Source organism: Rhinopithecus roxellana, chromosome 13 (genome assembly GCF_007565055.1).
Source record: "Rhinopithecus roxellana isolate Shanxi Qingling chromosome 13, ASM756505v1, whole genome shotgun sequence".
NCBI lineage: Eukaryota > Metazoa > Chordata > Mammalia > Primates > Cercopithecidae > Rhinopithecus > Rhinopithecus roxellana.
Genome location: NC_044561.1, coordinates 1,763,632 through 1,775,507, shown reverse-complemented (window position 1 = coordinate 1,775,507; position 11,876 = coordinate 1,763,632). Strand labels below are relative to the sequence as shown.

The window sequence follows — 11,876 nt, the reverse complement described above, 5'->3', positions numbered from 1 at the left end:
ATTTTCCAGATGAGGGAACAGGCTCAGAAAAGTGAAGCTGTTTGTCCAAGGTTACACAGTGAGTGAGGATAAGGGAAGCCAAGGCTTCCATTGGTCCCCCCAAAATATCTGAATCTGAAATTCAGGATGCTAAACACCACGCTTTCCGAGATTTAATGTATTAGTATGATCAAATCTTAGGGGCAGAGGGTTAGGGACAGTCCAATTATTCAGCCATATACCCCTATGGCTAAGACAAAGCCTAATGCAGGGTGGACTTCAAATAAAGGTTTATTGAATTAATAAATGAAGGAGGCTGGGCGTGGTGGCTCACACCTGTAATCCCAGCACACTGGGAGGCCAAGGCAGGCGGATCATGAGGTCAGGAGTTTGAGACCAGTCTGGCCAACATAGTGAAACCCTGTCTCTACTAAAAATACAAAAAATTAGCCAGGTATGATGGTGTGCACCTGTAATCCCAACTACTCGGGAGGCTGAAGCAGGAGAATCGTGTGAACCCAGGAGGCGGAGGTTGCAGTGAGCTGAGATTGCGCCATTGCACTCCAGCCTGGGCGACAGTGTGAGACTCCATCTCAAAAAAAATAATAAATAAATAAATAAATAAATAAAGTGATATTGTCCCTGAAAGACCAACCTGAGCAACATAGTGAAACTTCATCTCTACAAAAAAAAAAAAAAAAAATTAAGTAAGCTCAGTGGCACGAGTCTGTAGTCCCAGCTACTGGGGAAGCTGAGGCAGGAAGATGGCTTGAGCCCCGGGATTCAAGGCTTCAGTGAGCTATGATTGCGTCACTGCACTCCAGCCTGGACAACAGAGCAAGACCCTGTCTCCAAAAAACAAGGTGTAACTTAATGCAGTGAAAATTACCTCTTGTATGGATAGCTCTGCAAGGTTTTTGTTTGTTTGTTTGTTTGTTTGTTTGGAGACAGAATCTCACTCAATCACCCAGGCTGCAGTGCAGCGGCACGATCTCGGCTCACTACAACCTCTGCCTTCCAGTCAGTTCAGGTGATTCTTGTGCCTCAGCCTCCTGAGTAGCTGGAATTATAGGCACACACCAGCATGCCTGGCTAATTTCTGTATTTTTTGTAGAGATAGGGTTTCACCATGGTGGTGAGGCTAGTCTCCAACGCCTGGCCTCAAGTGATTTACCTGCTGTGGCCTCCCAAATTGCTGGAATTACAGGCGTGAGCAACTGCACCTGGCCTATTCTGCAAGTTTTGATAAACAATTTTTTTTTTTTTTGAGATGGAGTCTTGCTCTGTTGCCAGGCAAGAGTGCAGTGGCCCCGTCTCAGCTCACTGCAACCTCTGCCTCCCAGGTTCAAGTGATTCCCCTGCCTCAGCCTCCCGAGTAGCTGGGACTACAGGCGTACACTGCCACGCCCAGCTAATTTTTTTTTTTTTTTTTTTTTTTTTTTTTTTTGAGACGGAGTCTCACTCTGTCACCTGGGCTGAAATGCAGTGGCTTGATCTCGGCTCACTGCAACCTCCGCCTCCCGGGTTCAAGCGATTCTCCTGCCTCAAGCCTCCAGAGTAGCTGAGATTACAGGCACCCGCCACTACGCCCAGCTAATGTATTGTTAGTGGAGACGGAGTTTCACCACATTGGACAGGCTGGTCTTGAACTCCTGACCTCGTGATTCGCCTGCCTCGGCCTCCCAAAGTGTTGGGATTACAGGCTTGAGTCACCACGCTCGGACACTAATTTTTTGTATTTCAGTAGAGACGGGGTTTCACCATGTTAACCAGGATGGTCTCAATCTCCTGACCTCATGATCAGCCCACCTTGGCCTCCCAAAGTGCTGGGATTACAGGCATGAGCCACCGCGCCCAGCTGACAAACATTTTTTTATTTTATTAATAAAACATGTTTTATTTGAATAGTTATACACTATTTCCCCATGCCTCTAAATTTCCCCATGCCTCTTAGTAGTAAATGTCTGCCCACCAATCCCCTGGCAACCACTGATCTTTTTTCTGTCCTTAACAGTTTTGCCTTTGCAAAAATGTCACATAAAGGGAATCCTGCAGTCTCTAGACATTTGAGTCTGGCATCATTCACTTTGCATAATACATTCGAGGGTCGCCCATATTGTTGAGTGTATCCACTGTTCGTTGCTTTTTATTCCTGAGCAGCGTTTATTCCGGAGTAGTGTACCACAGTTTGTACCCTCCCCACTTGAGAAGCATTTGGGTTGTTTCCAGGTTTGGGTTATTACAAACAAAACTGCTCCAAATATTTCTGTTCAGGATTGGGCTTGGTGGCTCATGCCTGTAATCCCAACACTTTGGGAGGCCAAGGCGGGCAGATCACCTGAGGTCATAAGTTCAAGACCAGCCTGGCCAACATGGTGAAATCCCATCTCTACTAAAAATACAAAAATTAGCCAGGCATAGCAGCAGGCACCTGTAATCCCAGTTACTCATGAGGCTGAGGCAGGAGAATCACTTGAACCCAGGAGGCGGAGGTTGCAGTGAGCCAAGATTGTACCACTGTACCTCCCATAGTGCTGGATTAAACTTCTGTACATGGTCTCGATCTCGTGACCTCATGATCCGCCAGTCTCAGCCTCCCAAAGTGCTGGGATTACAGGCATGAGCCACCGCGGATGTTGGGCATCTTTTCACGTGCTGAGCTGCCATGTGTGTATCTTCTTTGGTGAGGTGTATAACTATTCAAATCTTTTGCCTACTTTTTAAAAAGTGGGTCCTCTCATTATTTTTGAGTTTGAACATTCTTTATTTGGGATGCAAGTTCTTTTTTTTTTTTGAGATGGAGTCTCGCTCTGTCGCCCAGGCTGAAGTGCAGTGGCCAGATCTCAGCTCACTGCAAGCTCCGCCTCTCGGGTTCACGCCATTCTCCTGCCTCAGCCTCCGGAGTAGCTGGGACTACAGGCGCCCGCCACCTCGCCCGGCTAGTTTTTTGTATTTTTAGTAGAGACGGGGGTTTCACTGTGTTAGCCAGGATGGTCTCGATCTCCTGACCTTGTGATCCGCCCGTCTCGGCCTCCCAAAGTGCTGGGATTACAGGCTTGAGCCACCGCGCCTGGCGGGATGCAAGTTCTTTAGATCTATGCTTTGCAAATATTTTCTCCCAGACTATCGTTTGTCTTTTCATACATTCTTTTAACAATGTCTTTTAAAGAGCAGAAGTTCTTAATTTTGATAAAGTCCAGTTTATCAACTGTTTCTTTTATGAATCATGTTTTTCATGTTGTATCTAAGAACTCTTTACTTAACCTAAGGTCACAATGTGCTTTTTTTTTTGAAATGGAGTCTCACTCTGTCCCCAGGGCTCACTGCAACTTCCACCTCCTGGGTTCAAGCGATTCTCCTGCCTCAACCTCCCGAGTAGCTAGGACTACAGGTGTGCGCTGCCATGCCAGGCTCATTTTTGTATTTTTAGTAGAGATGGGGTTTCACCATGTTGGCCAGGATGGTCTTGATCGCTTGACCTCATGATCTGCCCGCCTGAGCCTCCCAAAGTGCTGGGATTACAGGCGTGAGCCACCGCGCCTGGTCTTCTCTTGTGCTTTCTTCTAAAAGTTTTATATAGTCATAGTAGCCACCTTATAAGTGTGCTGGATTAAATGCAGAAATGTATGTAAAGCCCTTAGAACAAGGCCTGGTAAAGACTAAACAATCAGCTGAGCCTAAGATGGATATTCCCTATGTAATGTTTATAAGGAAGACCCTGAGGCCCAGCACACATTTCGTCCACACAGACGTTGTGTCCTGTCATCACAGAATGGCAGGATGCCAGAGAAGCAAAAGCCTGTACCCATATCCTCATCCAACCTGCTCCTGGAACCAGTGAAGGTAACTGAAGACATAGAGAGGCCACAGAGCTACAGGGCAGCAGGAGAGCCAGCCCTGGAAGGTGGCCCTTCCCCTGCAGGGAGCACTCCTCCATCTAGCCTCTGTTTCCATGAAACCTGGAGGTCTAGCCCAAGCTGTGATGGGCTGATGGGGACTAGGCTCTGTTTACTGAGCACCTACTGTATGCCAGGCCCTTGGGTAAGGCACTGAATAAGTTAGACAACACCTGGGCCTCAGGGGCTCACAGACTAGCAGAGGAAGAGGCCATGAACAAACGATTGCGTAATTAATTGATGGATTCAGGAAAGGGGCAACGTTCTGGGGCAGGAGGGGATGGGGAAGAGGAAGTCTCAGCCGCCACCTCTGTGCCAGGCCCCTCCAGGCTGGGGGTGGGAGGGTGCGCGGGCAGAGGGACACAGATGACGTCATTGTAAGAGGCAGGGGAAAGGTGGTCCTGGGAGGTGGGGGCTGCTCTGGAGGACTCTAAGAGGGTCATTCACTCGTGGTTCATTCATTCATTTGAGAAATACTCATGCAGCGCCCACTGTGTACCAAGCACCCTCTAAGAAGGACGAACAAGGATCCTGCCCTCTCATTATGTTTGGCGCCGACAAACCGGCAGGAAACAGCCAAACAAATCAAGCATGAAGATGGTTTCAGCAGAGTCGACGGCTCGGAGGGCGGCTGCGACCGGGGCAGGGGACCGGGGATACGGAGCAGGGACACGGCCCGCACTTGATGCACACGCACCGCCCTCCCCCAACACTTTGCATGCAAAGAGGTCACCGCACTGGCTGCGAGCGCGCCCTGCGCCCCGGGCGGCCGCACGCGCGCCCCCGCGCCCGAGGTCGCGCGCCCGCCCAGCCCCCCGCCCGCGCCCCGTGAGCTGCGCCCGCCGCGCACGCCGCCCCCTCGCGGGAGTCCTGGGCCGCCGGCCGCGCGCTCAGGGGAGGGGGCGGGGGCGCCGCGCACGCGCACGGGCCGGCGGCGCTCGCCGAGCGGGGGGCACCGCGCGGGTGCAGCCACGATGGAAGGGGGTGCGTACGGAGCGGGCAAAGCCGGGGGCGCCTTCGACCCCTACACCCTGGTCCGGCAGCCGCACACCATCCTGCGCGTCGTGTCTTGGGTAAGGACGGACTGGCCGGCGGCTCCGCCAGGCCGGGGTGGGGGTGTGGGCAAGGGCGGCGCGCCCGGACAGACCCGCACCCCACCGGGCCCCCAGCGGCGGCGCGGCGGCGGGCGAGGAGCTGTCCTGCCTGCGGGGCCCGCTGCCGCCGCTCCTCCTTCCTGGGCCCCGGGCGGGCGGGAGCCCTGGCGCTCGCGGGAGACGCCGCTCCCGCTCCCGGAGCCCTGGTTTCCTGGGGCCCCCCGGTTCGTGCGCCCCCTTTCCCGCCCCGATTGCTGTGACCTCCAGGCCGCCGCTATGCAGCTAAAGGCTCGGATTGTGCGCGGCCGCCAGGCCGGACTGGGGACCGCAGGGATGGAGCCGGGGTTTAAGGTGGCCTTTTTGGGGGGTGGATCAGGGCGTGGACCATCTCGCTGGGGTGCACGCCGCGTCTGCGATGGACGTTGGAGGAGGAGAGGGGTAGGGAACTGGGTTCATATTGCCTAGCCTGGCCCGTGTGGAGCGATGAGTCGGGAGCTGGGTACCTCTCTTCCACCCGGGAACTGCCTCTCCTTCTCGCGTGACCTTGGGAGCCACCCAGGAAATGTTCTCGAGAAATGAGGACTTCAATTCCGAGGTGGGGAGTGTCATCTCCTTTCTCATGCCTCAGTTTCCCAATTTATAGACAAGGTGGGAGGAGCCTTCTTAAGGCCCCCTTGGGCTCTGACATTTCATGAACCGGTAACACCCCTCCCACTCAGCATGCACCTGGATGCCCATGGCAGGTATCTGGGAGAAATGTCTGCTCCCGCAGTGAAGAGGCCAGGGTGGCCTCCAGCCTAGCCGAGGGGCAGGGTCCTCAGTGCGGAGGGCTGAGTGGAACTCTTGTTCAGTCGGGTGGTCAGGGGGAGGATGGGTCAGAGACAGTGAGCACAGAGGGAGGAGTTCAGGTGCCTTGAGTGTCACCCCATGGAAAGAAGCCCTGCTGGGGTCTGAAGAGGGGGTTCCTGGGGCTGCCTGGGGTTGGCTGGCTGTAACCCAGAAACCCCCACTCGAGGTTCTGGCCTCTCCAGGCCTGGGGCCCATTCCTGATGGGCTCAGACTAGAAGGGCTTGGACTGGGAATGCTGGGCAGGGGCACTGTCAGGGACCCCAGGGGCTACCCCAAAGCCAACTGTGACCTCAGGGTGCTCAAGCTCCCTCGTTTCCTTGGTTTTCAGGGTCTGGTTGGTAGCATGGCTTGGGTATGTATCCCTGGCCTGCCAAGGATGACCCCATTTAAAGCCTTTTCTTCTCAAATGCCATCAGATGGGAGCTCTTTTAGGGCAGGAAAGCCTAATTCCTTTAGCCTTTATGTCAGCACCTGCACAGAACCCGGCACCCCAGCACATCTGCGAGTGTTTGTGGCTCTGAATTCATTCATCTGTGCCAGTCTCCTGCTCCCCAGATGCCCCGACAGACCCTGGGGGCACCTGCTGGATCAGGCGGGTGGGCTGTGTTCACTGCTTCAGTCTGCCTGCCCCTGGGCCTCTGGCCTGGAAGGGCGAAGCCGCTGGCTTTGTGAGGGGGCGTGGGCATTCTGTCTGTTTGGGTCATTTCTGCCTGTGATACCTTCATTTAGCAAAGCTGTATTGAATCTGCTGGGCCCTGAGGGAAGGCAGCGTGACTCAGAAGCAGCCCTTGTTCTCAGGAAGCCACAGTCACACTGGGGAGTGAGCCAGGTGCCCCTAGGCAGAGGCCACAAGAGCCAGGAGAGAGGTCTTCCTGCTGTGGAATCAAATTTCATGGTGAAGGTGATGTCAGATTGGGCCTGGTGGGATGAGAGTTTACACGTGTGCACATCCAGGGGCGAGGACGTGAAAAGCAGGAGGAAGGATCAGCCCCTCTGAACATCCGTGGGGTGCGAGACCACACATAGCCACCCAGCTGGTTCCCCAACACTAGAGGAAGCTGAGGCTCAGCAAGCCCAAGTGCCTGGCCCAAGGTCACTAAGCATGTCAGTGGCAGATGAGCATTTGAGCCTAGGTCTTCCTGTCTCCAAAGTGTAGTTCTCCCCCTGGGACAGGGAAGAGTCCAGAATCCTGTAGTGTCAGGATTGGAAAGGACACAAAGGTCACCTGGGCCAACCAACGCTCAAACAACGCTGCAACCTCCCAGCCCCGCTCACACACGTGGATACAAGGCACTCACTATTTTTGTCGAACCAAGAGGTGTCTGATATAGGCTGATTGACACCTTTAAAAGTAGCTTTTTTTCCTGATCAAAGTAACACCTGCCAATTATTGGAAAGTATAAAATTCACGTGTGATGGTTGCACGGTAGGAATGTACTTAACACCACTGAAATGGTGAAGATGGCAAATTGTGTGTTACGTGTATTTTCCCACAACAGAAAAAGTTTGGTGGGGGGTGGTGATCACATGATACCACCACTTAGGGAGGGCTGCAGTGAATATGGGGCTGTTTCCTTCTGGTCTTTTCAAAACTGTGTGGTGTGCTGAGCCATTTAAACGCATCAGGAGCTGCGGGGGATGCAGCTGGTGCCTGCTCTTTGGCCTCACAACACAGGGCAGAGCAAGTGAAGCCTGACCTCCAGGACTAGGGTGACCCGTTTATCCTGGCGTGCTGAAACTTCCTGGCTTTAGCATTCTGAGAGACCCTCAATCCAGACAAACAGGGACAATTAGTCACCCTGTCCAGGACTCCTGGACAACCCAGACCTCTACCACAGCCCTGGAGGGGCCCTACCAGTATGTGCATGTGGACCTGTGATTTTTTTTTTTTTTTCTTCTTTTGAGACGGAGTCTTGCTCTGTCCTCCAGGCTGGAGTGCAATGGTTTGATCTCAGCTCATTACAACCTCCACCTCCCAGGTTCAAGCAACTCTCCTGCCTCGGCCTCCCAAGTAGCTGGGATTACCGGCACACACCCCCACGCCCAGCTAATTTTTGTATTTTTAGTAGAGATGGGGTTTCACCATGTTGGCCAGGCTAGTTTCGAACTCCTGACCTCAGGTGATCCACCCGCCTTGGCCTCCCAACATGCTGGAATTATAGGCGTGAGCCAGCACACCCTGCCTAGACCTGGGATTTTTGTAAAATTTGTAAGAGAAAGATTTTTTTTTCTTCTGCTTTTCCGAAAGAGGGCCTCCAAATCATGTAAGCTTCAGGACCTCACCAACCTGGACCTACCCTGGAACCCAAGCCCTCCCAGTCCCTGGGTCAGCCTGCGCAGAAGCAGGGCCTCCAGGGCCTGGCTTGTCTCTTTTTAATTTTTTTAGAGACAGGATCTTGCTGTGTTGCCCAGGCTGGTCTCAGACTCCTGGGCTCAAGTGATCCTCCCACCTCAGCCTTCTGAGTAGCTGGGATGACGAGGCGAGGCGAGGCGTGGGCCACTGCATCCGGCATGGCTCGTCTTTCGACTAAGGCTTTCTCACCTCTTGGTGTCATCGCCCCGGTGGCAGATCAGCTGCCACTCCTGGCACCCCCAGGCCACAGCTGTGACCTTCAGTAAGCGTCCCCTCCCCACCCTCTGTGCCTCAATCTTCCCACCTGAACTGGTCTGGGCTGGGTCAGAAGTGCCTGATCTGTTGCGCTGTGACTGCAGCCTGTCAGTGACTCATTTCTTTGTTCTAAAGCCAGATGGGAAAAAAAGGAGTTACAGCAAGGAGCTAAACTGATTTAATAGAAAGGACCACCTTTTATTTGGAGTTTATATTCTTTTTTGCAGGGGGCTCAAATGGACTATAGGGAATGAATATCAGTGCTGGTAGATGAGTTTTTTGTTTGTGTTTGTGTTTTTGTTTTGAGATGGAGTCTTTCTGTGTTGCCCAGGCTTTGGCTCACTGCAACCTCTGCCTCCCAGGTTTCAAGTGATTCTCCTGCCTCAGCCTCCTGAGTAGCTGCGATTACAGGCACCTGCCACCACGCCCAGCTACTTTTTTTATTTTTAGTAGAGACAGGGTTTCGCCATCTTGGCCAGGCTGGTCTCAAACTCCTGACCTAGTGATCCACCTGCCTCAGCCTCCCGAAGTGCTGGTATTCCAGGCAGGAGCCACCGCGCCCAGTCGATGTTTCTTTAATTCTCCATTTTGACAAAATGAAAATGATAAAATGTTTGAAATGTTGCCATTTTCAGGGTTCATTTTTTAAGGGCTTTGGCTGTAATACCACATGGTTCTGTCAGTGGAGTGGGTATCTTCCCCCCCCCCCGTTTTGCAGATGACAGAATTAAGGCTCAGCCTGGAGAAGTGACTTGTGCTAGCTCAAGGCCTGGGCTTGTCAGAGCCTTGGTTTGAACCCGGCCTGCCGAGTTCCATGTTCTAAGTACTCCCTGTGGCTTCTCTGCCTGGATCTCCATGACACCAAGGGGTGGCCTGAGGGAGGCGGCTTTATACCCCTGGTTTTATCCACCCCCCCACCCCACCCCCCATCATCCCAAGTGAACACTGAATTTAAAAAGCTGAACTTGGCCAGATGAGGTGCCTTATGCTTATAATCCCAGCACTTTGGGAGGCCAAGGCGGGCGGACCACTTGAGGTGGAGAAGGGCTGTGAGCAGATCAAGGGTGTTTCGGAAGCTTGTGCAGAAGCTTGGTTTGGAGAGGGCTCTGTGGCTGGAAATGTATGGTCACGTCCAGCCTGTCCTCTCCCAGTACCGGGCACAGCCCCGTCACCTAGACAGGAAGGTGGACCCGTGGCCCTCCTTTGGCATTTATTGCTGACCACCCTGGAGTGTTTCTCACCTCTTCACCTCCTCTGCTGCTTCTTCTTCCTCAGGTGTAGGACAGGGTCAGCTGCAAGGAGACCCCCAGGAGGTGATAGATTTCTGCTATGTCTTGGGCACTTCCTCATGTCCAGGGACAGCCCAGGGGCAGCCTAGAGAGCCTGAGAAAGCCTGGGGCATCAGGAGCAGGGCCATCAGAGTGGGACCTTGGGAAATCCCTACCTCTTTCAGCCTCAGTTGCCTCATCTGTAACATGGGATTGAAGGGCCTGGGTTTGGGGAGGCTGCGAGGGCTTATGAAAATTCTAATTTTGGCCGGGTGTGGTGGCTCATGCCTGTAATCCCAGCACTTTGGGAGGCAGAGGCAGGTGGATCACCTGAGGTCAGGAGTTCAAGACCAGCCTGGCCAACATGGTGAAACCCTGTCTCTACTAAAAATACAAAAAATTAGCCGGGCATGGTGGCGCACGCCTGTAGTCCTAGCTACTTGGGAGGCTGAGGCATGGGAATCACTTAAGCCCTAGAGGCAGAAGTTGCAGTGAGTTGAGAACATGCCATTGCACTCCAGCCTGGGCTAAAAGAGTGAAACTCCATTTCAAAATAAATAAATAAATAAATAAAAATAAAGGAAAAGAAAATGCAAGTTTTTTTGGTTTGTGTTTTTTTTTTTTTCAGATTGGAGTGCAGTGGCACGATCTTAGCTCACTGCAGCCTCTGCCTCCCAAGTTCAAGCAATTCTCCTGCCTCAGACTCCAGGGTAGATGGGATTACAGGCATGTGCCACTGCACTGGACTAATTTTTGTATTTTTAGTTGAGATAGGGTTTCATCATGTTGGCCAGGCTGGTCTCGAACTCCTGACCTCAAGTGATCCGCCTGCCCCAGCCTCCCAAAGTGCTGGGATTACAGGTGTGAGTCACCTCACCCGGCCTGAACGCAAGTTTAAAAGGCCTGCCGTACATCTGCTGTGGTGGGTTTTGTTATCCCCTCCTTAGATGAGAAGCTGAGGCCCAGATAGGTTAACTGGAGTCGCTGGGATCGGAACCCATAGCCCCTGCTCCAGGGAGTCCCCAGCCATGTGGGGAGTCCCACATGAGCAGCGCGTGCAAAGCTGTTGGGCGGGCCTGAGCCCCAGAGAGAAAAAACAGAGGCTGGGAGAGGAAGGGAAGAGAGGAGGAGAAGCCAGGAGGGGGAGGGAGGGAGGAAGGGAGAGGCAGATGGCAGGGCTGTTGGAGGGAGCCACACTTGGCACCCAGACCGGAAGAACCAGCTGTCAGGTGGGAGGGGAGGCAGAGCAGGCGCTGGGGAGTGCCTTGGCCTGGAGACCTGAGGCTGCATTCTGCACCCTCTCTGCCTGTGATTGGCCGTGTGACTGGTGCAAGAGGCCGATGCTGTCCTGGCCTGAGTTTCCCCATCTGTCAAATGGGAAAGGGATAGTTGGATTGCTCTGGTGGTTCCCAACCTTTCCACCCTTGAAGAACCTCACTTTTGCTCCTAGTGGACTCCAGGTTGGGAATTTTGGATAGGTCAGTCTTTAGAGAAGTGATGTTGGGGCCAGGCACAGTGGCTTAAGCTTGTAATCCCAGCACTTTGGGAGGCCAAGGCGGTTGACTCACTTGACATCAGGAGTTTGAGACCAGCCTGGCCAACATGGTGAAACCCTGCCTTTACTAAAAATACAAAAATTAGCCGGGTGTGGTGGTGCCTAGGATTATGCTTGTAATCCTAGCTACTCTCGAGACTGAGGCACGAGAATCACTTAAACTGCGAGGTGGAGGTTGCAGTGAGCTGAGATCCCGCCACTGCTTTCCAGCCAGGGCAACAGAGCGAGACTCTGTTTCAAAAAAAAAAAAAAAAACAGTGATGTTTGGAGCCATCCCCTCATGCTTTGGGGGGGCCTGCAGCAGAGGGGAGCCTGGGCCCCAGGTCTATCCATGGGAGCAGAGCAGACGGCGTCAGCTGGAGCCTGGAAGGGCAGTCATGCCCTGTGTTTTGGGAGAACCTTCCCTTCCAGGGATGGAGATTTGCTCAGCTCTCCACTGCTGGTGGAGCAGGGGCCAGGTGAAGGGGACTGGGAGGGAGGGGCGGCTGTGTAGCTGCGACAGCCCCAAGCTGTCCGACCCAAGCTGCAATCATGCAGGAACTTTAACAAGCTGGGGCTCCTCCAGTACCTCACAGTCCAGGGGGCAAGAGTTCCTGAGCCTTCAGCCCCTTCCAGAATGTCCCTGAC

General features: G+C 53.4%; 1 protein-coding gene across 7 annotated transcripts in view; it reads left to right on the top strand.

Moving 5' to 3' along the window:
* The first annotated feature begins 4,725 nt into the window (after positions 1–4,725).
* The window catches only part of SYNGR1 (synaptogyrin 1), a 33,177-nt gene continuing 26,026 nt past the window's right edge, over positions 4,726–11,876 (top strand). For 2 of the 7 annotated variants that reach the window (XM_030914884.1, XM_030914882.1), the window contains exon 1: positions 4,728–4,948. In XM_030914884.1, the coding sequence (XP_030770744.1) occupies positions 4,850–4,948 (99 nt within the window). In that variant the 5' untranslated portion in view covers positions 4,728–4,849. Of the gene's footprint in view, positions 4,949–11,876 lie in introns of all 7 variants that reach the window. The other 5 variants (XM_030914881.1, XM_030914883.1, XM_030914885.1 and 2 more) reach the window with 5 other exon arrangements.